The sequence below is a fragment of the Typopeltis vanoorti genome, chromosome 1 (assembly GCF_054136105.1).
Source record: "Typopeltis vanoorti isolate ZY-2024b chromosome 1, IOZ_Tvanoo_1.0, whole genome shotgun sequence".
NCBI lineage: Eukaryota > Metazoa > Arthropoda > Arachnida > Uropygi > Thelyphonidae > Typopeltis > Typopeltis vanoorti.
Window position 1 is genome coordinate 190135740 of NC_143549.1, and position 26571 is coordinate 190162310.

At 37.5% G+C, this 26571-nt stretch overlaps 1 protein-coding gene across 3 annotated transcripts in view; it reads right to left on the bottom strand.

Moving 5' to 3' along the window:
• Nucleotides 1-26571, bottom strand: part of LOC150110720 (uncharacterized) — a 302788-nt gene that overhangs the window by 21795 nt on the left and 254422 nt on the right. For all 3 annotated transcript variants that reach the window (XM_090395950.1, XM_090395941.1, XM_090395959.1), the window contains exon 3: nt 4522-4670. In XM_090395950.1, coding sequence (XP_090252076.1) covers nt 4522-4670 — 149 coding nt within the window. The remainder of the gene's footprint in view (nt 1-4521; nt 4671-26571) is intronic.

The window sequence follows — 26571 nt, forward strand, 5'->3', positions numbered from 1 at the left end:
CCCAGCATACAGTTGGTTTCTGTTTTGGTTCTATTATTTCAACCGAACAAGAGCTATTCTCAGCACGACACTGCAAGTTTCAAACATTAGTCATCCGATTGTGTTTCAGTTTCATAATTCTTTTCGTCGCCCGTGTTAACTCAGTAGCGTCACGAGTCTCCTTTACACCCAAGGTTCTCGAAAAGCTTTATTTTTTATTTTCTAAATAATTTCATAATGCATTATTAGACAGAAAGAACAAAACATTTTAAAAATAAATTAACAAATTCCCATTTATTTATTTATATTTTCATTTAATTTCTCAGGGGAAGCGTGCGATACGCCCTCGTTCTATATTTTTGGAAATCGGTAGGCAGCCTGTTTCCCACTCGCAATCGTTCTGATGTGCTCGATAAAAGGCAGTCTGCCTGATCCTTAGCAAAATTGGCTAATCTTGATCGCATGCAGTATAATAGACAAAAACAATGTTCGTAAACATAACGAGTAGTTTTTAACATATACTTGTGTGTATTTAAAGGTCGAAACGGATGATGGTTGGTTAGAAACCCAAATCTTGTCTAGAAAGGCTACGCAGATGTTTTATATTTTATAGAATTTTTATTTTCGTATTACTAACGGGATTATAATTCAATTTGCTATTTTCGCGAAAAAATATGATTTACTCTCTTATTATTATTATTATTCCTGATACCTCCAAGGAGTCCAAAGACTCATCGCGGGAGGACACCTACAACTGTCTCAACCACTACACCGAACCTCTACTACGAATCATCTCCATCAACGCCCACCTCCACCACCACTTCCAGTATTTTTTGTCTGTAAATTGCGTGTGTTCTGAAGGGCCGATTTGTCTGTATGCGGGAGAAAAAACCCTGCTCCCTCCGTATGAGATCGGCTAACTCACCTTCGATTGAATCGTCCAGATAAAGATTCCCCCCGTCGCGACGAGAATCGAACTTAGGCCTATTCGTTTATTTTATTTATTACGTATTTTTATTTTTCGAAATATCTCGAAATGAACAATCTAACGCGCATAATGAATATTTATACAAGTTTTTTTTTAAATTAATTTAGAAATTGGGGAAATCCCCCCCCCGTTGTACGCCGATGGCATTTTCATCAAAAACTCCTCTACGATCATTTTCAGAGGATTTTCATTACCAAAAGTGAAAAAAGCAAAGGAAAAAATGAGTGCATCTCACCATGGATGAACCTGTAGACAAGGCAGCACATTTCTACCGAGCCGCAGTTTTTACAGCAAATGATGACAGAATGGAAGGAGAGCAATTAAACATGGAAATGAATATTAAAATAAGCCTAGCTCGTATGGTGAAAAGTCAGCTCAATAAATTTATATAAAATAAGAGAGAAATTATTCAAAGCACTACGCTAGCAATATGTAAGGCAGTGTTCGAACCAATTTCAACTTATGGATCCAAGAATTGGGTTAGAAATAGAGCACCTGATCAAAGACCACAGAGAAAAATTTGGGGAGCGAAGTAAACAGATGGCATCAATGGTTGTATCCTATTTAAAGGGAGCATATTAGGGAAGAACTTGACATCATTCAGAGGTGAGTGAAATCAATTCGAAATGCCGCTTCAACTATGAACGATGAGAAGGTAAATATTTCGCAGAAGAGTGGGCTTTTCACTTCCAAACCGTCAGAGAAAGACCAGCATAAATTTGAATCAATGAAATTGTCTTAGAAGACGAAAACTTAAGGCAGTTCAAATTAGATATTTAACAAGCAGTGGAACATTTGGAACAAGGCAGTTGATTCAAATAAATTCTTAACTGTTCTGGGATCTCGCAGCATTAACACCCCGATATTTCAGGCAGTTCCATAAACAGAGTGACAGATGGATGTGTAGACTTGAGAAATAATGTCCGTAGTGTTTAAGTGGACGACTGCAGTTCATGAACTAAAGAGCCTCACATTTCGTCAATGAGCCTCACACTCTCTCAACGAATGTTCCATTGAGCACGCTTGAAACCAGAGATGGTGAGCGAATGACACAATCGACTTCCTGTTGCGGTCAAGACCTAACATACAGCGATGTTCCCTTAGAAGACATTCGCCAACGACACATCTCATTAGTGTTAGAATGCAAAGGTAGTAGCAAGCGCCGAAGAGGCGTTGGGTCCTGGAGTATCAAATACTTACAATGATCGTATCTTTGAAAAAAGAAAAAAAAAAATACCGGAACTGTTAAGGGTGAGTCAGTCTTTCCCCCCCTCCCCCCTCCTCTGTAAGAATTTACGTATTTAATAGTTGCAGTGAATTCGTAGTAAATAGCACAGAGGTGCGTCATGAACATCAAGGGCCGAAGCCCTCTAAATTTGTGTGTGTGTGTGTGTGTGTGTGTGTGTGTGTGTGTGTGTGTGTGTGTGTGTGTCATGTTTCTGCTAACATCTAAGTAAAGGATAATCACTCAAAATTTTCAGTGAAAGAAAACATTTTTGAAAAATTTGCTTATGTTGTTGAATGACACGACGGTATTTGTCATTTTATTATTTATGGTAATCATATTATTTGTTTATTTATGTGATCAGTCTTCATACAGGTCAATAAACTCAAAAACCGAAATGTTAGCACTCAGACGATGTGTATTCAGATACAACACCGAAGAGCTGAGCTCACATTTTGCAGATTGGTTGACGTTCCAAGCAGCAGTACATGTTCTAGGCAATTTTTCCACCAGGAAGTAAATTTGTCAAAACTCGAAACCGACAAAAAGTCAATAAACAGACGCTAAAAGCGAGCAGAAATAATTTAATTCAAATCTCCAGGAAGTAATCCAATAAGAAAAACTAAGTGGATATGCAAAAATGATCACTTCTGACAGTTGCAATTGATCCGGGAGACTTTTACAGACGTTTCTGTTATTGACAACCGCTGAATTAAGGTACATCACGGAAGCATCCGATAACTTTTCGCCTTCAGTAGAAGCATTAGCAAATACATCCATTTACTGCATTTTTAAAATTTGTTATTCATTGTCGATATTGTGTGTGAATTCATTTCAACTGAGTTCGAACCGTTCATCAACTTATCCAATTTACGATTTGCTGAAATGCTTAAACCAATTGAATGTGTCAGTTAAGGCATGAGTCGATAGCTTAAATGACTCGGCACGCTCGTTCGTATAAATCAGCGCGGTTTTTTTTTTTTTTTATTATTATTATAAATTTCACACGTATTCACCTTAGGCAAAGGTCACAGTATATAGTTTTAACGGTCGTTTGTGTGCAACAAATTTTTCGCATGGGAAATTGTTTTGAATTATCTTATAATGACAATAAGATGCTAATTTAACTGCTAATAACCAATTTGGTAGTCATTGAGCCATGAATTATTAGAACACGCAACGTTGATTAGGTCAGATGCGATGATGGAAATTTAAAAGTAAAATAAAGCCAACACTTTTGTATCGAAGAGAAACCTAAACAAACAAACAAACAAACAAAAAACATGCACTCGTTGCTTGGCTAAAACCTGTTCTGCTTGTTGTATTGACAGCGAAAGGCTGCAATCCGGACATTTCGAGACAGGTGATTTATCTTTTAACAGATCTGGCGTTAAGAATACACCAATTCAAATGTCTGAGTGGACTTAATCAGTCCTGTAATTATATGGCGAGCTGAAAGATACCCAAGAACAATTATTGACATGGTCAGACGGCATCTTAAATAATTGATACAGAATAAAGTGAAACTATTTATAGCTGACCGGGAATAGAAAATGCATGAGATAGATGGATAGAATGCTTAAAGAGCGGGTGTTAATTAAGAAATTTGAAGTAAATACGAAAACAAGATAATTAATATATGCCGTAGTCATCTGGTTCGCCGTGAAAAAAACATCGCATTGAAAGCCTCGAAATTTGATGCATTTCATTAATACGCCGAAGTGAGGAAAAAACAACTGAAGAATTTATACGGATATTAAATTAAGAAGTTAATGTCTAATAATGATCAATACAATGTTATTATGACAACTTCTGCACGATCACAAACTCTTTGGTGATCGCGTACAATTAGCAACGCTTTCCTTTCTATTTATTTATTTTATTTATTATTTTTTATGTGAATTCCATCCACAGAGGGCTGTTAGCCATTACTACATTTGTGTTAGTGCACTGGATGAGCTAAGGGTTACACAATCGCAGAAACTCTATTCTAGAGACCAAATCTGAACCTCTTTTAAAGCCACTGCAATAAACGGGGCGGGGGGGTCTCCCACCGACTGTTGTTTCTTTTAGAATTTGAAATATCTTTCATTAAACATCGAAAAGGCATGAAATATTTTGAAAAACGTCTTTCGATTTCTTTTGTCCTCACAGTGATATTTACCCCCCCCCTCTTTTCTCCATTTAAAAACAAGACAAAAGACGGAGGGGAGTCGGTGTCTTTGTTATGACATGGCTGTATGGTGGCAGAGGATGTTGGCTTCTGTGTAGGACTGAAAAATATCTGACACACGCGAGGAGACTTGCTGATGGCTTAGTATAATCTCACCTGCAAGGACCATCCCCTGTCGGAGGCACTTCTGGAAACGGCAGTACTGACATCGATTTCTTTGGGCTTTGGTAATCTCACAGTTTCCATCTGCAACGCACGTGTACACCCTTTTGTTCTGGACGGTCCGCTTGAAGAACCCTTTGCACCTGAAATAGCAAAACCAAACATGTCAGAACAGCAAAGAGAGCGATGAACACACATTCATGAAAGAATTTGGGTGCTGTGACCTTGTCAATGTTTTTCTTTTTAAAATATAATTTTGGTACCTCATCCCTTACGCACGGCATCTCTCTTATTCTCTTGTGTGTGTGTGTGTGTGTGTGTGTGTGTGTTTAGAGAAGGTCACCTAACTGGGCTTCAGTGGAAAAACCCTTCGAAAGGTCGCTCTAGTCGCATTATAATGCGAATGAAACCGAGATCATTCCAACTAAAGAACACGTGTAATCTATAGACTAGTACAGGTGCGGTTTCTTTTCTCATACCTAATAAAAAAGCTTCGTTTGAAACAACAGACGGACGTGACGTACTGTTTCCAAGACAACAATGATATACCAACAACAGCGTTTCCGTTTCCGTTAATTATACTGGCTTTTGCTTTCAGACGTCGCGCGTTTGAGTTCAATTTATGCCACTGATATCATTCTATTTTTTTTCAATGGGGAAATACAAAAGAAATATTTCAGCACGCTTCCCAAATGCGAACAGACATTCATCTCTTTATTTTAAGCTTTTTGGAGAATCCTTTTATTTACTTCCTTAGTTGTGTCTAATTTTATATGCTACTCTTTCCGACTTTCTTCCATTTCTTAAAAAAAAAAAAAAAAAAATCACGAATAATCAGAGTTGAATCCAAAGATGGTATTGAGATAATCATGCGCTCATATAATAAATATGTGAGACCATCGATGTCGCTTATATGTGGAGACGTATTGCTTTCTTAACATCCCTCACACTTGGAGATCATAGAATCTCCTTCTTAACGATAGAAGTCCGAATTTAATATTAATTTTAGATTTCATTGAATACTACGATTTTATAAGGGAATAGAATTTTCCCTGTAATTACCCAAGTAATGAAATAAAGGAAATGTGGTGCTCGTCGATCACATGATAACGAAGCCCCTTGGAACACAGAACCTTCAAATAGCATTGCTTGAAAGAGGCGAAGAGCAACACGTCTCTAACGTTTCTTTTTTAAGTGTCCCAATTTCTCCTGCTTTGAATTATGTTGCGTTCAAACTATAAGTTGCCGCATCAAAATTTCCACTGAAATGCACTATGCTACGTAATCCTAGAGCTCAACTAAGCTCTGTAAGGAATCATTTTACATTTTAATAAAAATCTATTAATGACAAATAATCTTGAATAAAATGAGAGATTGGCAAGCTCTTTTTACATCAGGCGAGCTTACTAATTAAATCAAAGGACCATTCACCTAATGTAGTAGAAGAAATACAAGTTTGGTAAAGACAAGTTTACACCCGCCCAACTTGTTATTTCTCCTGCATTAGGTGGATCAGCACAGCTTGAATAGAGAACAAGTAGTTGGGGTTTTCCCTATTCGCTCTCCAATCACCCAACAAGAAACCGGCGAAATGGCCTTAAGGACGGGCTTCTATTGTGCACAATATTTCTTTTCATAAAAGAATCGTTGTTGTCACCTGACTGTGTGAAAAACAGTGTCGGGTTCTCGTTGCCATTGATTTAGTTTGGCAGTTCACGCCTCAGGTCTGGTTCTACTTGATCTCGCTCTTTGAAGCTATCGCAAAGAGCTGTGATTCGGTAGTTGGTAGAGATCGCTGTAAAAGCCGTGTCGACAAGGAAACGAACAATGACCTCTAGTGGTTGGATGACGCATCAAAAGGGGAACGGTTTGATGGTTTTTTGAAAGGATTACGAGAGTTATGACAAGAGCACTTGGAGCAGAAACCACAAGTGACCTTGTTGATACGAACAAACCTGTTTATAGGGTGAATTAGGACAGAAATAATACAGTAAACGACTGGAAAGAATTTGGAATGCTGGCAAAACAGCTCACTATGATGGATTAGCAGGAATAGTTGCAACAAACACCTGTCTCTCTCTCTCTCTCTCTCTCTCTCTCGAACAATAAAGCTAGCTGAAGAAAGCAAAAATAGAACAGTGGGAAAAGCAATACAGAAAAGGAAATCACTTGTCTGAAGAAGTGAATATGTTGGAAGCTAATAGCTCAGTCTAGCAGGCAGCTGTTGCAATGAATAAATCAAGTAGAACTACAAAATTGAGATCACACAGAACAGAGTTAATTCGCAATACGCATTGAATCTCATTTTTAAATAAGAAAATTATAAGTCTTTTCCTGAAAATATCATCTTTATGCAAGATGACGAAGCATTAAAATATTAAGTGATTCGATATGAATCCAACACTGCTGATCTGCGTCTCCTTTTGAATACTCGAATCCTACCTAAACACAAAACACTTATAACATAAAGGACGAAACATTCGAATCCATTTGATAATAGCTACATGTACTGCAAAGGAATAAATGAGAATCTTAATAATTTTAGAGTTCATGCCGCGGTGCCAATAATAATAATAATAATAATAATAATAATGATGTCTGCAGCAAGATAGCTCAAACTGATTATAAATACGCCATGATCAAGTAGCCAAAATAATTCACTGGCATGTATGCAAAAAAATATGGCTTTCCTACATCAGAAAACTGGTGGCAGCATAAAATAGAGACAGCATTGGAAAACGAAACAGCAAAAATTCTCTGGGACTTTAAAATACAAACTGATCGGCATTTGGAACATAATAGACCTGACATCACAATTATCGAACATCGACAGGTTTGGATTATCGATATTGCAGTACCCAGTGATAACAACAAAGAACTGGAAAAAATTACTAAATATCGAGATCTGGCAATCGAAGTTGGTCGGCTGTGGCGTAAACACACCAAAGCCATCCGAATAGTTATCGGTGCACTTGGTGCAACTTCAAAGAAGCTGTCCAACTATTTACAGCAAATAAACATGAACGAAGTGACCCCATATGACCTACAAAAAACAGCATTATGGGAACAGTCCATATTTTACGACGCTACCTGACGGACTATTCTTAGATTCTCGGGTAGAATCTGAATTGCTCTGAATCACCAGTCAAATTCCTGTTTGTAAGATATCTTGTTTTGACTGTGTATCAATAATAATAATAATAATAATAATAATTTTTTATAATTGTTTATTTTATTGATTTCTAAAATATTTACACAATTACAATAATCATCTTTAGTGACATTCCAAGTTGTAATTTTTACAAAATTCAGCACACAGTGCTGCATATGTGATTCATTTTCTGCATTGCATTTGAATTAAAATTGTGATAGTAATACTTTTTTGCATCTGCATTTACAACACGTGTTCTTCTAATATTAACAATGAAGATTACACGGAATTTTTGAATTTGAATAATAATAATAAAGGGCTTTTAAACTGAGTTGCCTTATTTCACCCCCCCCCCCCCACACACACACACTTCTCTCAGCTATCCACTGGCCAACCGGGTGTTTCTTTCTTTATAAAGATATAAGTAATTATAAGTAATAGACATAAGAGAAGACATTAATAATCCAATATTAAAATATTTCCTTCAAATGTGATTTTCATTTTAGACAGTAAAGAATGCGCGCAATTATAAGAGATTGGTTTCAGGGATTTCCTTTGGACTCATAATGTGAATGCATCTCCATTGAGGCATTTGCAGTTTCTCTTAGATTTTATTTAGGTAATTTTCTTTCTGATACCCCCCCCCTCTCTTTAATGGGGGTACTCCGGCTATCTGCCTGCGTATCAGTACCATCGTTCTGAAGAACAAACTCTGCATCTGTAAGATATTTTCTCTCCGAGTCCGCTCCTCATTTCTGCCAAGTGAAAACTCGGTTAATCGCCACTTTCTTCAATAATCGAAACCGCAGATTGAAATGCAGAGATTAGAAAGATAAAACTGCGCGGCGAGTTTCATTCAGATCTTCCGACACAATTGAGTTCTCTTATGTAACAAACGAGAAAATAATTTCGGTAAACTGGTAGGAACATTATTGTTCTCCATATTCAGTTATTTCTCCTGAATAGCGAGCACGAGCACGCACTTCTCCATTTTAAAAGATAAAAAAAACGCAACCATCGCTTTTCTCATCAGGTTTGATGTGATGCGAAAGCTCTTGGCTTTCTCTGCTGCGCCTTAATCATAGAAACCTCTCCCAATGTGTACCAATAATGAGGACGTAATAAATTGGTAAATGGTAACAACGGCTTTTGCTGGGGATGCCAACAACGAAGACAGTAATATTTGGCAACAATAAAAATACACGAAACTAAAGTAATGTTTCTTTATCAGAGAATGCGTAGCATATTTTTTGTGCATTTCGAGGAATACTTTGTAGCCCAAGAGTACTTTTTACCACCAGTCCTTTCCAGATTCCGAGTGTAGATAATCATACAATGCGAATACAATAACCGATGAATCAATGAAGTTAAGTGATTCACAGCGTATCACTATAGTTGCAATCAATCTTGCACGATCATTATGAAGAAACAGCTTGACCTGCTGTTCCTAATCCTAATCCGCCATTAAAATGCAAGTTAATACTGATAAGATCACTCAAATCTTTCTGGTGGATTTGCGATTCAGCGAAGTTGTCCACAGACTTCTCATTATACTTATTTCTTTCCTTCCCTCTTTATTTCTGTAACTTCGAAAAAAAAAGTGGTCGCCCACCCCCACTCTAACAGCAGTTTCGTTGAAAAATAAGTACAGATTTAGAAAACGTTCCCTCTACTAGATGACTAGAATCGAATTAAATGCTGATGTTTCTTTATTTATTTTTATGTGGTTCCCACAAATGTAAATTATATTACATTAGTATTATGGGTGGGCTGAGGATTTTTTATATTTTCTAAATATTTTTTTACATTTTTATATAAAATTATACAAAAATTGCCGATATATGGAGAAAATGCTTAATTACGACATTAACAGAATTACAGAATTGGAATTGAATTTTTAGAAAACATTAATATAATCAGTTGAAATACGTCATACCTAGAGCATGCAATCAAATATTGTACTATCAGAGCAGAAAGAAATCTTAGTTTTTTTGCTCGTTTTTAATTTTATAATCGATAGAATGAACGTAATGTAGACGATTATCTACTGTTATGCTTTAGGATTATGCTGAGCAGATAAAATCATAAAGTGAGTGTAACGACCTGGAAACAAGCCAGCGAGACATTCAAAAGGACTGAAAAGCCCCTCTAAATGTTTCTCACGTCCTACACAAGATTCGAACTCAGGCGCTGTTTCGATTACATGTGGGTATCCATCCAATGGCCACCTGCAGAAGCAGCAGAAAGTCACATGCTTACTTCAGATAACCGAATTCGAGTTTTCGATCCTCGGGTTCATCGCCCGTTTAAGTGTTTTCGGTAGAAGTTCCAACTCCCAATTGCTGTAATGAAATGGGAAAAGAAGTACACGAAAGCTTGCTGGCGAAGAAATCTATGGAAGGTCAACCACATCACATAAAAGTGGTGAACCGCCCAAGAATCAATTCTGGAAAGTCTGTTTGTAAAGTAAGAAGACAACTTTCTTCGATTGCTTGTTTATAAATGCTTAATAAGACTTGGACTACAACATGAGGCTGCTACAAACTTCAAGAAGTTCGTTGCACCAGAAAGCTTTCGTTGAGAATATCCTGCAATAAACTGATGAAAAACAATGGATTTTCACACACACACACACACACACACACACACACACACACACACACACACACACACACACACACACACACACACACACACACACACACACACACACACACACACGTGTGTGTGCGTGTGCGCGCGCACCCTCCCGATGCTACAGAATCCTAAACAACCAATGAAAAGATGATTCAACTGACTCATGAAACTCGCGAAGCACCGTTGTTTCATTCCACAGATCATAAAGCATATAAATGCATCTAATTAGCTTAAATGCTGCGTCGAATAAGAATCGTCGCTCGATTTTTCCTGTCGATCCCATTTTCCTTTAATTCGTAACTGAAATATTTAACTGAAGTCCTGTGCATTATGGAATATTTATTTTAAGCTTCCACCCGCGTAAGGTTAAACCAGTCGCATTTAGTACAGGGGTATTAAGGGTTACCTTAATACCCCTGTACTAAATGCGACTTTAGGTACAGGAGTATTAAGGGTTACCACTTCAGACCTCGAATAGTTAGAGAACGGAGACTCTATTGAACTCGGCCAACAAGGCCAGTCAGCCTGCAGTTTAATTTCATCGTTCTTTCGAGTCTTTATGCATCCAACATAAAAGTTCATTTCCTAATGTAGTTTTTAAGATTTCAGTTCCCCTTTTTCAGGGGTTTTGATTTCAGGAGATTTTCGCCATCACAGCCACTGCTGATTTCGCTGTTTCAAATTCTCGAAGACAAACTTCACAACAAAGCAAGCATTTTTATCAAACTGCAAAGAATCGAACTCTAGAACTAGTAAAATAAAATAAAAAGTGGACTAACTGGATTCATGAAGATTTTTGTCAGAATTCCCATCTGAGTAAACGATGATTTGAACTTCGTGAACCCTCTTCCAACCAAGAAAAGCGTTAACCTTGTACTGCTTATAAGTTCTTCCCTTCAGAGCAGATGCATTTATTCCACTGGGAGAAGAGTTGAAAGCATTTTACGTCTCTAGAAACATAAATCCTTTTTTTCAACACGTTAGGGCCGATTTTTAGTTTTCTCTTTCAGCAGACAGGTATTGCCGAAGTGGTAGTGCGTTCTCCGACCATCCATCTTCGGGAAATGACAAACATAAACATAATGACCAAAAATATGAATAAATTCAGAAAATAAAAATAAATATCCATGCTCTGGTAAGGAGAGATGACAAGGAGAGACGTCTAGGACACGCACGAAAAAAAAGAAAGAAAGAAATCACACACACACACACACACACACACACACAACACACACACACACACACACACCTATAAATAACAAGGATATGCTGTAATAGTGTTTTCCCATTTCGGTTTGGAGGTACTTTTTGGTTCTCACCTTTTACTGCTGAAACCAACAAGACAAGAACTGGAAGTAGAAATTGGAAATTAACAGTGGGGAAGTACAAAATAAATAATAAATAAAAGAATAAAAATATAATAGTAAATTAGGTTTGATGCACTGAATGCGTATAATACTTGGAACACAAGTAAAAGAAAGATTACACAAATATATTAACGTTTTTATGGCTTCGATAGGGAGAGAATCAGTTAAAAACCCACGAGGGATTTAGCTTGGACTGCAATGAAGTTAGTGAACGACGAAGTAGTTTTTTTTTTCATAACGAAGAATTAAATAAGCCAACTTTAATAAACATACTATTCTTCAGTATTGTTGTGCAGCTTCGTGTTTTGTGTAAGTAGATGGACTGTGCTTTCTCACGTTCAATTCAAAGATTTTCCATTTCTTCCCATCGCTTCCTTTCCAGTGACACCCAATGTCGATCCAATTGTGATAGCTGTGGAACGTGTGTGTGTTCAGTAAGATTTTTCGTCTCTGTATGAACTGCGATGAAGGCGATCCATGCTTTCCTTTAGTTTGCTACTCAAATATTTTATTCTAAAATCAAGTTTGCTTGAGTGACGAGTCACTAATTGGCTGTCTTCTTTCTGGTCAGCGGTTCTAAATTAACGACGGAAACCTTTGGTAATGGCGATCTGGTCGTTTAATCCTTTCAGCAATTTTCAGGCGGAAATGCTTAATTACAAACCGATGTTTTACGTGAGCCATAAAGCCTAAAATGGCATATGCTCCGCGCACCTTCAGTGCAACAGCTGGTACGGGAACCCCCATGTAAACAACCGAGCAGTTAAACAACAAGCTCATTGGTTAACGTAGTTAATGGCTTTTATTATTATCAAATTGTTAGATTCAAACTGAAAACTGTAAATGGGAACATTTTTAATGGCAACTGCAGGGAACATTGCGAAGCAGATCAGCTCAATCCGAATTTTATCTGATGGTTTCTTGGAATCGCGGCCAAATAGCCAAGCTGTGAGTGCATTATATAACCCAGTGAAGTATATCTGTTAATTGCATGTGTTCGTCTGGCCGATTCGACTGTTTTATGGGATGAAAACCCCTTAATTAACTCATCCCTCTCCAATGGAAAAAAAAAAAACTTTTTTTGCGAACTGGATGGGATCTGAACGCAGGTATTTCCAACCGAAGGCATCGTCGACATCCGACCGAGTTAGGAAAGGAAATCTTACCTCTAAACAATGCAAAACACTCGAGTGTAGTGCGGCGCAACTCACAAAAGCGACTTCGAACAGGTAGATTGATGCCGCCCTGAACACTACTGTCACAGTGTGGCGTCCAAGCAAAACGCCCTTCACATCATCTGAACAGAAACACCGAAAATGTGGTGAACGTGCAGCTATTACGGTTCCTTTCCCATTCCCTGCGGAGAAGGGGAGCGGCACAGGTGCTATTATGACCCCAATCACTAAGCTCGTAATCCACTCCGCTCCACTTTAGGGTCCTCTGGACGCGACCGTTGGATCCATCAAACACGTCGCATTAACTCACTCAGCCGACGAAGAGGTGCAACGAAATGAAAGCGGCAGTTTGCGGAAAGCAAGTTTACTGCGTCCGAGGGGGGGGGGGTTGGAGAGAAAAGTATTCGGAGGATTTTTACGTGATTTTTGAAGGACTAATGGATAAACAACTGATCCGCGGAAAGATAAAGTTTAAACACCTTCGCACCACCCCAACGACTGCCATTGGCTCTAGGATGAACGCCGTCACCGTGTCGACAACTTCACTGGGAATCTTCCAGTAAGCGAAAAGGACAACAGCCAGACATTTCAGCGAAATAAATAAGGTTATAAATAGAATCGGCGGAACAGGAAATGAAATGTTGATGGGCTACAAAAGGAACTGGCAGGAAGGTTGTCTGTTGCTTCCAATAGTGGATTTTTTTCGGTTGTGCTCGTAAATCTTTGGCTGGTTGCTGTTGGTAACGTGAGTCGCAGTCCTTTGAATTCAAAGTACTGCGATTATGATGATACAGCAGGCTTGGCCCTTGTCAATTTGCAGTCTGTTCTTCCACGAAGAAAATGGCTAAATTATTGAGGAGACTCATTTTTCTAATTAAAATTTCATTATGAAAACGCAGATCAGTTAATCATTAATACTGATATAAGTACTGCGAGTTCATCGTTATTATCACTTCTTCGGATGCACGAAATTGCACTGGAAGTTGTTTAATACAAAAGAGTACACGAGGTATTAACAAATGAGTTATTAGGCAGGTTTCTGACAACTTGAAACACCCTTCTGTCCCCTGTTATTATGTATGGGTGCGTGCTTTCACTTGCGACGTAGCTCAGTCATCACCCCACATCAATGCATTAAAACTTGGGTCTATTTTGAAAATTAACATGTCCGCTATGCTCTCTCTCTCTCTCTTTCTCTGTGTGTGTGTGTGTGTGTGTGTGTGTGTGTGTGTGTGTGTGTGTGTGACTTAAACGAACTGTGATGTCGAGTCTGTTACTCAATGTCTCTGACGTGCTCTTTCAATACGCTATTCAACGGCTGTTTCAATCTGTCCATTGTATGGAGTAATAACACAGTCGTAGTAAACGCAATAAACCTACGATATTTTAAGGGATCATTCTTATGGTTAATAGAGACGTGGTCTAAACCTTAAAGTCTTGAACTTTTAGAGACTAGGCAGTCCTACATAAAAACATTCTTTTCGTGGAACTGCTATGAAACTTCGTAAAAATTCCCGGTAGGAATAATGACCTGCAAAAAAGTTTAAGAAAGCAATTTCGCAAATGATAAAGGAAGACAGCTGTTGTAGAAAGAAGTCAGTTTAATAAAAATTTGCATTTTACCTATTCGCTGAAGGTTTTATTTATTTATTCCCCTAAAAAACTAGATCTGAAAGAAGAGGGATAAACGCCTGACGCGCTCTCTTCAGACCAGGAGTTTCCCAACTCTCCGATCCAAATGTTAAAATCACATCAAGGAAAGGCCTTCACAATTGAAGCTGGGGTCCGAGTCCCTAGCTTCAGACCTTTGCTTTAGACTCCAGTCAGTTAAATGAAAATTAAGATATGAATTTTGTAATATTCAAGTCTTTCAGTCTCTCTCTTTCTATCTCTCTATCTTGATTCCTTCTCTGGAATGGGTTTCACTTTTTGGTGCTGCAATCGAGTCTTCTTACTTCGTTTTAAGCATCTTAAAAATCCAATAGTTTAATCAGCTATTTTTGGAATACCTCACCTGTTCTTAGAATTCATCACAAAGTTTTCTTGAAGTTTATCATAAAGATTATGCGTTTGACATCATGCTCTGATTGTATCGAAAAATTTTATAGAAAACCGGTTGAGAAGGACCTCCGGAAGAGGTCTCGCACAGTTTTTAGACTGTTTATATAAAAACTATATAGTGAAAAGCTTAGTTGTGACGGTTTTCATCTTTCTGATCCTTTCGCTCGATCTTCCGTTAAGTGATAGGAAAAAACTCTTAACATGCTATAGAAATACAAAAAGCAGGAAGACGAGAATGTTCGAACGAGCTTTCCTATTCGAAGGCGATTGTTTATTGCGCTGCAGGAGATTTTCTAATCAGTTTAGGATTCTCGTTTCGGTATTTTCTTTCCGCTTTCAAAGATCTTATTCTCTAGACAGAGTTTCGATTCATCTCATTTCGTCTTTAAGAACAAAAACTCGTGGAAATTTCGACAGTATCAAGCCCCAAGAGAACGTCAATGAACTTCGGCTCATTAACTTGACTGACATTTTTTCTAACCCACAGTGCAGTTAATGGTGCCGATTAGTTTACCAGTTTTTGCTCACGCGTGTAAAAAACATACTTCAAGGCAAAAACGTCCATTTTGCTTTGTTTTAGAACAAGCGTAGTTAATTATGAACTACGTGAAACAAACGACTCGCAAGTATAGCCAAGATGGCGCCCATCTGCATGGAACGAATTGTTAAAGGAGGAATTCTCTCGAGGTAAACTGCTAATTTATTACCGATTTGCACAACGAAGTTTCCGATTATTTCCAAGAATATTCAGAAACATTATGAAATTCTGAAAATAATCAGAATTCTTAGATGTTTTGAAATTCTAAAAATACTTAGAATATTCTGATATCAGAAATATTCAAATTTCAGAATATTTTCAGAAACATTTGAAAAGGTTCCGAATGAATTCCGAAGCCTATTCTGTATGTTTTTCATTTGATTTCTAAGTAGTGATCTACCAGCTTTCTTAGCTGGCAAAACAGAAAAATCTTCTCTTGCACGAAGTCATGAGAACCTCATGAGAGCCTCTGGTCAGACTAAGAGAACAGTTCAAAGAGGATGCAACAAGTTTGCTAAGGACTGTGACCATCGTAAGAGTTACGGCAATCGACTGGTCAGCTGCGATGTACTCCGAGTTTAGCTAATGGGAGACGGAAAGAGAGAGAGAGAGACTTAATTGAAATTTATGTTCGGGGGGACAAGCAGCTCAGATAGTAGGAGTCCGTTGCACTTGCTGAATGACGTTCTATTAGGATGTAGAATGACAGAATAAAAATCTCGAGTGGTAAATCGGAGGGACAAACATTAGAAGAGGATTTGGATAGTTTTAAGAAAGACTTGAATGGAAATGTGAATTGGTGAGATTGCACAAGCCAATCTCTACTTGGGGAAACGGGGGGAGGGGAATCTCGTGTCTATGATTATTCAGTAAATTAAATCCTCTGAAGTGGCTTGAAAAAGTTTCGTGTTGGATTTGTAGACCAGGGGTTCCAGACTGGTAAGAAATAAATGAAAAAACACGAAAAAAAATTAAATTAATTAAAATAGATAAAAATACTTAATCTACCCAGGATATGAATGCACTGCACGTTCACCAAGAAACAACAAAAGAACCCCCCCCCATCCGTTGATAATATTTTCCAACATCAGCAAGTATCCGTTACGGAGAATGCTTTCCTTCCGGGATAAGTCTCTGACAAATAAGAAACTAATCTTATTTTCGTCTTAATATTCATACTTGATTAGGGAGGGCAACCGGATTGAAATATTTGTGGGGTTCATTTTTATTTTATTATTACCGCTCTGTTACGAGAAAATCTAGGAGGGGTGGTTGTAATCTCTAAATGTTTTCGTAATTTCACATACTAAAATGACAAATTTCTTGCAGGACTGCTCACCTCGTTATCACTTAGTATTTCCTGTCAATAGTACTTCTCTCGTACTTTTCGTTTCCTCACTACTCTCAATCAGATGGCCAAATTTTACTTGGGCCAAATATACTTCGCCAGTAACGAACCTCGAAGCAATAAACACGAAGAAGGAACCAGCGAAAACAACAAACGATCCATCAATAGTCCAGGTCATCGCCAAATAAGTCCAAGCGAAGGAAACTGGAAAATATTATTTCCTTCTCTTAACTTTTATTTCAGAATTAATTGAACCATTAGCGAAACAGGTTCCCTCGCTGGTCCATGCAGATATTTTAAATAAATCATCACCAGAACGGAAACAAGCAAGACAGATGATGTGTTTTCCTGCTATGGCGATTGATCACAAATTACGTATCGAAAAAATGACGATGAGGTCAGATGGGATCAGAGGTGGGTGGTTAAAGGTTTGCCGCTACTTAAGAATGATTTGTCGTAAACTTACAAGCTGCTTATCATGTACGACCTGTGAGTACGTGGGATGAACTTAGCTAGTAATAAAGTAAATGGCAGCAATGAGAGATTTCGTCAACTAATGCTTTGTGTTTAGCTCCCCCCCCCCCCCATATTTCCACGCTTATATTTCGACTCCATTTGGGAAGCAAACGTCTTTCAATTCTTGAATAGTATTTTAGGCACAAAAAACGAACGCATATAACGTACGAATTTTTGTAACACCTCTTTACAAAACTGTAACGGAGTTTCTACTGTATCTTCCACCCACGAAAGGTTGCAAACTTATCACCACGGGCAAGCTAAAGTTTATTTTTATCTTCTATTTGTATCTCATTTTGTATTTTTTAAATTTACTTTTTACATACTCGGGAAACCCTGATCTAGAGACCAAACATGGAACTTTTAGAAGTCCAATAAGCGGAGCAGCGGTCTTACATCGGCGAAGAAATGTATCTAAAATTTCTTCGCCGATATAATACAAACTACTAGGCTGACCAGGCTGGCAACTGATGGAACGGAATTCTCTCTGTAAACTGCGTGTATTCTCTGGTCCGTTTGTTTTCAGGGATTAGAAACCTGAGTTTCCGAGAGGAAAAAACCTTCAACCTCCCCCTATGAGAAGAGGGATTACCTCACTTTCAGTTGAATAACCACACCCATACATATATAGAACAGCCCACGTCCAAATGAGTCCAAAGTTGACTCAATCCTTGGAAGTCGAGTGGTCGAGTCGTCTTTGGAATAATCCTCTGAAATATGCAAGTCGCATTTCTTTTCTTTCTTTTTTCTTTTTTTTTAAGTCGAAGATTTTTATACGAACGCATTATTCTGCAACGGGAAAATATTAGCTTCTTTTGGAACCCCTGCCCTCGCTTACGTTCCTTCTTCTGTTTCAGCCAATAGACTGAAAAGCGTCAGCTACGCGGTGTAGCCGGTGATAACCAGTTCTGGAACAGTAATATTCTGAGCCCGACAGGTGTGGCGTTATGTAGGCGGCACTCATTAATTTCGATCAATAATGAGTTTTCCGCGATGAATTTTTCATGACCGAACTTCAGCCAGTAAACGAAATTACCGAACCCTGAGTCGAACTGATGAATTCATCCTCACACTTTTAAGCAAATTGCGAAAACTCTCCTAAGGGTGGACAGTGATGGATAAAGAGATAAGTCAAACGAAATTCTCATTTTAACCCCACAAATAATTCCCTTCTCTGCACCTTTAAAAGGGGATGAGCATTATTTCTCTTAACTGTATTTGTTCTCTAACCAGAAGGCAACGAATTCTACGACTGTCCTGAAAGAAACTTGTAGGTGGCATTTTTAGCGAAACTATATTAGATGCTCTCCCATCTCCGAACGCATTTCTTATCCTCAATTGGCTGAGCGGTCTTCTGCTTAAATGTGTGCAGGAGTTGCCGGTAGGAGGAATTCCTTTTGCTTCAAATGTCTTTTTCTTTTTTTTATTTTTGTTGGGAAGAAATGGTTTGTGTGTGTGTGTGTGTGTGTGTGTGTGTGTGTGTGTGTGTGTGTGTGTGTGTGTGTGTGTGTGTTTTAGCACCAAAATAACAAAATGGGTTTCATTCCCTACAATAAACTAATATACGTATTTTAGTTCACAGGGGACTTTCCTAATTGCTCATTACTTCACTCTGCAATATTTGTTCATCCTTCAGTATTTGTAAGAAATTACGAGGGAGACACAATCCCTCGTAATTCGTTACACAAAAAACTCGTCTTTTGTCTTACAAAATAGGCAAACAGGCCGAAGAACGCACACATATGCACGCAGTTAACATACCAAAGTATACTACGCTCAAACACTTTGCTGAACTTCGGATGATCAGTTAAATGTCATGCGATGTCATCCTGCTCAATACCAAAAGTCTGCAGCATGCATTTCTTGCAAAAGTGATGTCCCCTTTTAAATGAGCCAGTTGTAACGCTTAAATGGCGACTGCAACAAATGTCAATAAAATACTTGAAAATTATCATCACTCGTCTAACGGCTTTCGGGTGAAAATATTTTGATAAAAATCTGTCATTAATAAAGTCGTCTAATTTTGGTTTCCAGCATATTAAAGATAAGCTACACACACCAACATTAGTCTTGAGGTGGAGCGTTTTTCTCGAGCTCGATTTGCCGGGATGCCATAACATAACCTGATAAAGTCAGCTGAAATTTCAACTTCATTTACATACAAGCGAGTATAATTAGGTTGTTCATAAGAAGAGAAAAATAATATTCGAGTGTCTCTCATCAGCGATCTCGTCCAGTATACTGGATCGACTTGATACTACACATTGAAATACGAGTCGAAACATTATCTGCCAGCAGATGGAGTTGGAGTACTGTTGAACAAAAGATAAATTTTGACAGATTTCATCCTACTTCGTGCAGTGATGGGCGGACAAGCTCAGAACAGCGACGACCGTTCTTAATTCCGTCAACATTTGTAGCTCTACCGTATTAGTGGGACAACGCGAAGGTCCTTACAGGGAGAAGGAGGGGTCATTTGAAACTGATAATAGCCCGAGGACATTTCATTCACCCACTAGTTAAGAAATTTTATATAACCTGTTATACGAGAAGAAATTTTTTTCACGACAGGTTTCTTGTTATGCCGTTCTTATAGCTGAATTCAATAGGGTTAAAATAATTCCAGACTGGACCGGTTGATTTAAGAGTTATTGAAGGAATTCAAAAATTTTAAGATTACGCAATACGACATTCGTTCGTGTCTTTTTTGAAATATTCGCTTAGTAAACGGTTCTCAAATTATGAAAAAATGAATTAATAAACCGCATTTTGGAGATCACCGGACATAAAAAAGTAAAGTGATTGGGAGACTATCTCATGAGAAAGAACGAAAGCGAAAGAAAAGAACGCCTTACGTTAGAGTGAGTGTGGAAAAATAACCTGCCGATTAAAAACAGAAAAATCAGTAGTTAGATGAGCGACGACAAGAGAGGTAACCGATCAAGTGAACATTCAAAAGTTATTATTTGTGCTAAATTATGTCTGCTTACCGACCGATTTGTCAAGAAAACAATCATTTTCTTACCTTCGTGGTATTCGAGACTAGGACTTCGATACCAAACGAGACTTCTTTCTCTGATCACCTTTATCAACACTGAATTCCTGAAGTGGAGAGCACCGCATGATTAGGTTAACATTATTACTAACTTCCTATTAATAATTTTCCTCCAAATCAATCTGCTCATTCCAGCACTCCAATGTTCTTAGATCTTATGTTTCGTTGTCTTCTAAGGTGTTCTTCTAACTGCGTTCATCCGCCCAGATGTTGTTCGTTCTTTTTCCTACCATCGTGGCGTCAAACACCTGTTTTGCTAACCTTCCCTGAGCTCCGCTCGCACATTCGGAATGGTTGCAACGTCAAATTCCTTCTGATATTTTCATTTTTAATCCGACTCTGCTACTGATGCGATCTGTTCGATTCCTTCATTTTTCTCAGCACTCCTATCTGTGTTCTCCAGTGGTTGTTTAACACGTTCATTGCCAACCACGCGATATCGCGCGATGCGAGCCCTCACCAAACGGCCGATCACGCGTTATCGCGTGGACGCCGCTAACTAAATAAAAAAATAAAATAAATTTGGCCACCACACGAAATTCCAATTTTTGGCTTGGCAATGAAAGTGTTTTTATTTCTAACCCGACTCTCAGATCCACAAATTAAAATTGGTTTGAACACTATCTTGTGCACTGCTAGTTCGGTGTTTTAATTATTTTTTTTCCCTTCAATATAAACTAGTTCTATTATATATTTCCATATTTAATTTCAAATATGTATTCACGCATGCATTTTCGCTAAAAATTCTGTCTAAATGGTTTGATCACTTTATTTGTTCTATAGAGTCTTTCTCCGTCAAGGAGAAAGAGCCTATAGAACAAATAGGAGTTTTTGTGTCTTCCGAAAGAGCTTTAAAAATTATCATCATCATCCTCATCACTTTGGAGTTCAGAATGCGCCGAAGAGGTCTCCATTCCAGCCACACAATGCTTATCAAAGTATTATAAAACTACTGATCAATGCACTCACTACTCCAGCTGGCATCATAATCGATTCAATCTCCACTTGCCATAAGGAGACCCTAAGGTTTTGTGAGTTAAGTTACATTCATACTCATTCTTCCAAGAAGTTATCATTGGAAGTTGAGTAACTTCTAAGAATAACTCCTAGATCCTTCTCTTCCTACTGCATATCGAAAGTCTTCCTTATCCTATAAAATACCCTGTCCAGCTTAGTCTGCCATGCTCATTCCTGTTTTCTTCCCATCAACAAACTCTGCAATGTACAAAACCTTAACCGAACCTCACAGCAAACATTCCATAGATCGAGCATCATGTTACCATCTTAATTTCGTGTGATCACTGGAAATGTTCCCTCACCTCCAATAGATCAGATCTGACAGAATAGATCGTTTCAAAGCTTTAATAAAAGTATTTCCTTATCCAGACTGGTCCTCAAATTCTGAAATTACCAAGAAGTTCCTTAAATCTCACTGAGCGTAGTCTCGCCAGTGTAATGTCATCAATTACAAGAGATTCTAGACTGAGATGATTAGCTACAATCATCTCAATCTCGAGCCTTGTAATTGGCAAATGTTAACTGGCATCCATCCTCCTCATTTGTTTTCTATCCAACAAAACAAGCAAATCGGCAGGACAACACACGCTATTAACGGACTTTGTTGTTCCTTAGTGTTAGTTACTTTCGTGGGTTCCCCAACGTAACCAATCTGCTGTTTGTTAGTGGAAAATAAAAGTAGAAGAATTAGAATAAATGCGTATCATTATTTCTGTAATAAAAAGAGCCTTTTTTTTTTAATTTTGAAAGTAAATCTCCTATTTAAAAAAAAACACTTCTTCAAAAACAGGCTGAATTGAAATCAAAGTCAGATATCAGTAATTTTTATGTGGATAGGGGACTAATAATAATAATAATAATAATAATAATAATAATAATAATAATAATAATAATAATAATAATAATAATAAAGACAGAATCTCAACCTGATAGATTTTATTTTATTTGTGCGCTCAGCGATCAAATTTATCAATTTCTTAAAAATATACTTTAAGAAGTAAAACTGACCAGACATGATCGACAGGGCAAATTCTTTATCAGAGAGAATTAGTTCTGCTGCATCAGCGGTTATTATATCTGTTTTTGTTAGTTACAGAGCAGCTCAATTCCCAGAAGTTGAAAACTTGTGAAGTAGACAAGCTGATCGTCCTGCTCGGTACAATTCAATGCTCAATCTATCTTCCTGAGTACAAGTGAAGAAGAATACATCTTCCACTTGGATGTGAAGTATTGTTTCCAGGTAATTCTGATTTATAAAGCCAGTTTATATTTTAAAACAACGAGAGAAAACAGATGGGAGAAGAAGCAACGTTTAAATAATATCTGAACAGTTCTATATTTTTCAATAATGTTTTGTACAGCAAGATATTTTTAAAATGAATTTCTAACCACAAGAGAGTTTTTCCACAGGTTTATAAAATCGTTGTTATAGAATTAGCACATTAATTATTTTATTACCATAATAAGTACTAAATTCTAACTAATAAAAGTGCTGCGCTGAATTATTTGTCTTTCACCGCGCTTATCTTAAGTGAGAATATCGTTCACACTAAGAGAGGTCTGCCTTAAAGTTCAACTGTGAATTGAATTTTAAAACCGAAATCTTCAAGAACACGCTTTTAGCTTGGAATAAAATAGTGAATTCGCATAACTTAACACGGTGAAACTAAAATGTTCATCACTTTTGAGGATGTGCTAAAAGACTGCAATAGGATTTGCAATCTGCCATTGAATCACCTTTCGTTGTGGCATATACCCAAGGTGTATGAAGAAGAAGAAGGGGCTGATGAAAAGCAATTTGTTCTCTTGAAGCTACGAAAATATCTTGCTTCAGTCTTGCACATTGATAAGTCTCTTGTATATTTTTAACGAATTCTACCCTCCACTGACATTCCATTCCACTTCGCTATTCTTACGCAGCTACGTCTGCATCAAATGAAGCATGAAGAACCCTCGGAAAGTAATTTTAAACCAACTTTCTTAGATTCCTACGTTCAATACAAGCGGAAGACCACCAGAAGGATGTTGAGGTACTCACAAACAAAAAGAAAGAATCGACAAAACGTCATTTCCGCTAGTGTTGGGAAAACTTTGTCTGCATTATGTCCAAATAATCTGTTATGGTTTCTAGTTTTCTTATTTCTGAAACCATTTTCGATTACGTGGATGATATTGTAGCATTTTTTTTAATCCACAAACGATGCAATATTTTCCGTTTTGGGGGTTGAATAAGCTTGGATGGAATTCTTTGTCATTCGAGATGGGTTTCCATTAATTTCACTGTTAGATGCTCATAGATGTATTGATGGATTTACTCATTTGTTGACTATCCTGGTTTCACTCATTTGTATATGATATGTGTTGATGGTTAGTCCAAAAATCGCATGTTATACTGAGGGATTTCGTAAAGGAAAAAATTAAACGTATTCGTCTCTCAAAGATGCAAGAAATGTTGTCTACGTCTTTTCACAAAAGGGTTAAATTAGACTCGCTCATGTGGAGTGGAAGGAAGGCCATTTTTCTTAAGTTAACTCTTTTCGGAATCATGCACTCGAAAACAAAATACGTACATGGAGAGTCTTGATGGTTTTAACCACTTGGCACTCATCCAAGCAACAACAATAACTGTTGGCGCATTGTTTTGAGATCAATGAACTTCAGAGCACAGAAATTACGAAAATACAAACAAAAGTTAAACAAGTAAAATATATAGTCATATATTTCTCTACTTCTTTCTCTCTTTCAATAACGCTATTGTTTTCTCCTCTGCAAAGTTCAAATCTTCACCAGATGACAAAGCAGCTAAACATCGGATATCATGAATGTATCAACTGCGAATACCCTTCAGTGTATCGAAGTCAATTCTCCTCATCGTCAACTACTAAATAATGCCAGTTTATAGACTTGAGTATACTTGAGAGGTATCGTATCATATTTGTAATTAAATTATTATAATGCTTCTTTAGAGAAGCCTTTCTTGCTTAGAAATGGAAGCGAAATGTGAAAGTGGATCTACAATTATTTCTTAAACAAATTGGCATTTTTGAATATAAATGACTGTATAGTCTGCAGATGATAGAGACTGTAGAACGGATGATAAACCGTCTAAAATGCAGTTTAGAAAACAAACTGAGTTGGAGTTTAAATGTAATCTACGAACAAGGAATGGATGATGCATTTAACTGACACGCTGTTAATTAGAACTTGTCAAGTACTAATTAATACTTGAAGTATTCTTTCTTCCTGTACATTTCATGTCGTTTTTGTATGGAGCATCTTTATTTAATACTGTGCATGTGCGTACGCTTCCAAACCGCCTTCTCTTCTTGACAATTTTAGATTAATGGTAATCAATCACCAGCCTTTTAAAACTCACTCGATTACAATTCCCTTCTTGGTACCCGCTATTCTTCACATCTGGAGAAAGAAAAAAAAGCATTTACAGTACGACTTGCTCATGTCGTTGACATCGAGGTCCAACTAAACATATCGATCACTAGAGCGATCGCGCAACTGGTGGCCGTAATGGAAATTTCTTCTTTTTTTTTTTAAAGAGCTCTTCGCAGTGCTTCAAGCACGAAGCACTTTCAATTTACTGCCGTACGTTTCTCAGCTCGCAACAGACTTCAGGGCAGGAATTCTCAAGGTGCGTTGAACCTTCCCGTGTAAACATCGTGCAGCATTTTAACTTCCTTTTCTACTATTTTTGACGGTTCATTAAAATTTAGGACGCAGTTACATCATCAACACATCACTTTGGCCAAACTTAAAATATTTCCTGTCTTTCTTCTTCGTTCGTTTTAAGAGATAAATTTAGCAATTTTTGCTCAAACATAAGCCTCCTCGGTCTGGGTTCTACTTTTCTACTGAGTTTCCTTTCTAGTGACATCAGAGGTTATTGGGTTAATTTGGAGTTACGGCCAAAGCAACTTAATCGACGAGAAAGTGTATTGTCTGTTAATAGCTTGTTTTTTTCTGGTAGGTTTGCCTGTCTCGTGGGGGTGAAAAACGGAATTTTCCCAGGGGAAAACTCTACCCCAACCGTATGAGACCATCTAACTCTCTTTAGTAAAAATGCTTTATAAGAGTTCCCCGCATCTTTTACCTGAATCGAAATCCGGATCTTTCCATCCAGATGGCGCCGTCGTTATGTTCTGTGCTACGCATTAAGTAGATATTAGTAACATGATGATTACTAATACTTACTTAATTCCTTACGCAATCCCTTTTATAAAGAAGTACGCTACTTTGCATATTTCTACTTGATTTTCTACTTGATATTTCATGCAAATAACTTGATGAAAAATTAACCTGCTGCAACTCGATGTTAGAGGATGTCATACGACTTCTGTGCATGCTACATACTTGATGTTGCTTGATGTTTACCTCTTTGCTTTTTACCCCTTTCAAAAAGAAGTGCAATTTTTGAACATGTTCAAGTGTGATGCTGAAATCTTAGCTACGAAAAAGTTTCTTATCAATATTTAGAATCTGTTTATAAAGTATTTTCGTGAACACGATTTTCTGCTTCAATCTTTACATTCTTCCATGAATACGCTTTTATCAGCCAAAATTATTTCCTTTGTCCAATGAAGAAAGAAATTTGAACTTCTCTGGGCCCTCATTCGTGATTAATAATTTATAAAAATGCTTTTCGACTATGGTAAGCTAAATACATAGCAAATGTCTAAAGAGTTTCATATCAGTATTCTTGTAAGGGTGAAGTCATTCATTATCATAGCTATTGAACCTTGCGCCCTCTGTGGACAATTTATTTATTGCCATTTGTAACATATAATTCAGTATTGTTTCAAGCGGTTTTCCCATTAAAAATGGACGAACGGAAACCAAAATTGAGATGATTCTGCAAAGTTCAGTAGATGTCACATAGAAATTTCATTAAAATCTATTCACCCAGAACCAGAGCAAAGGTTTTATAGGGGCTCAGGAGGATAAAAGGGATCTAATTAGAATTCATACATTTTGTGAATTACGCCTAAAAATGAAGACAACTCTCCCTATTAGAATAGGACAAAGCAAATATCTTCGTTCTGTGATACGTCACAAATAGAATCGATGGACGAATCAAAAAGTGTTGCTGAACACTCCTCCCCTTTCAGGGTATTCAGATATCGTTGAGGTTCAGTACTGGGTAGGATTAACATTGCACACGCAGTAT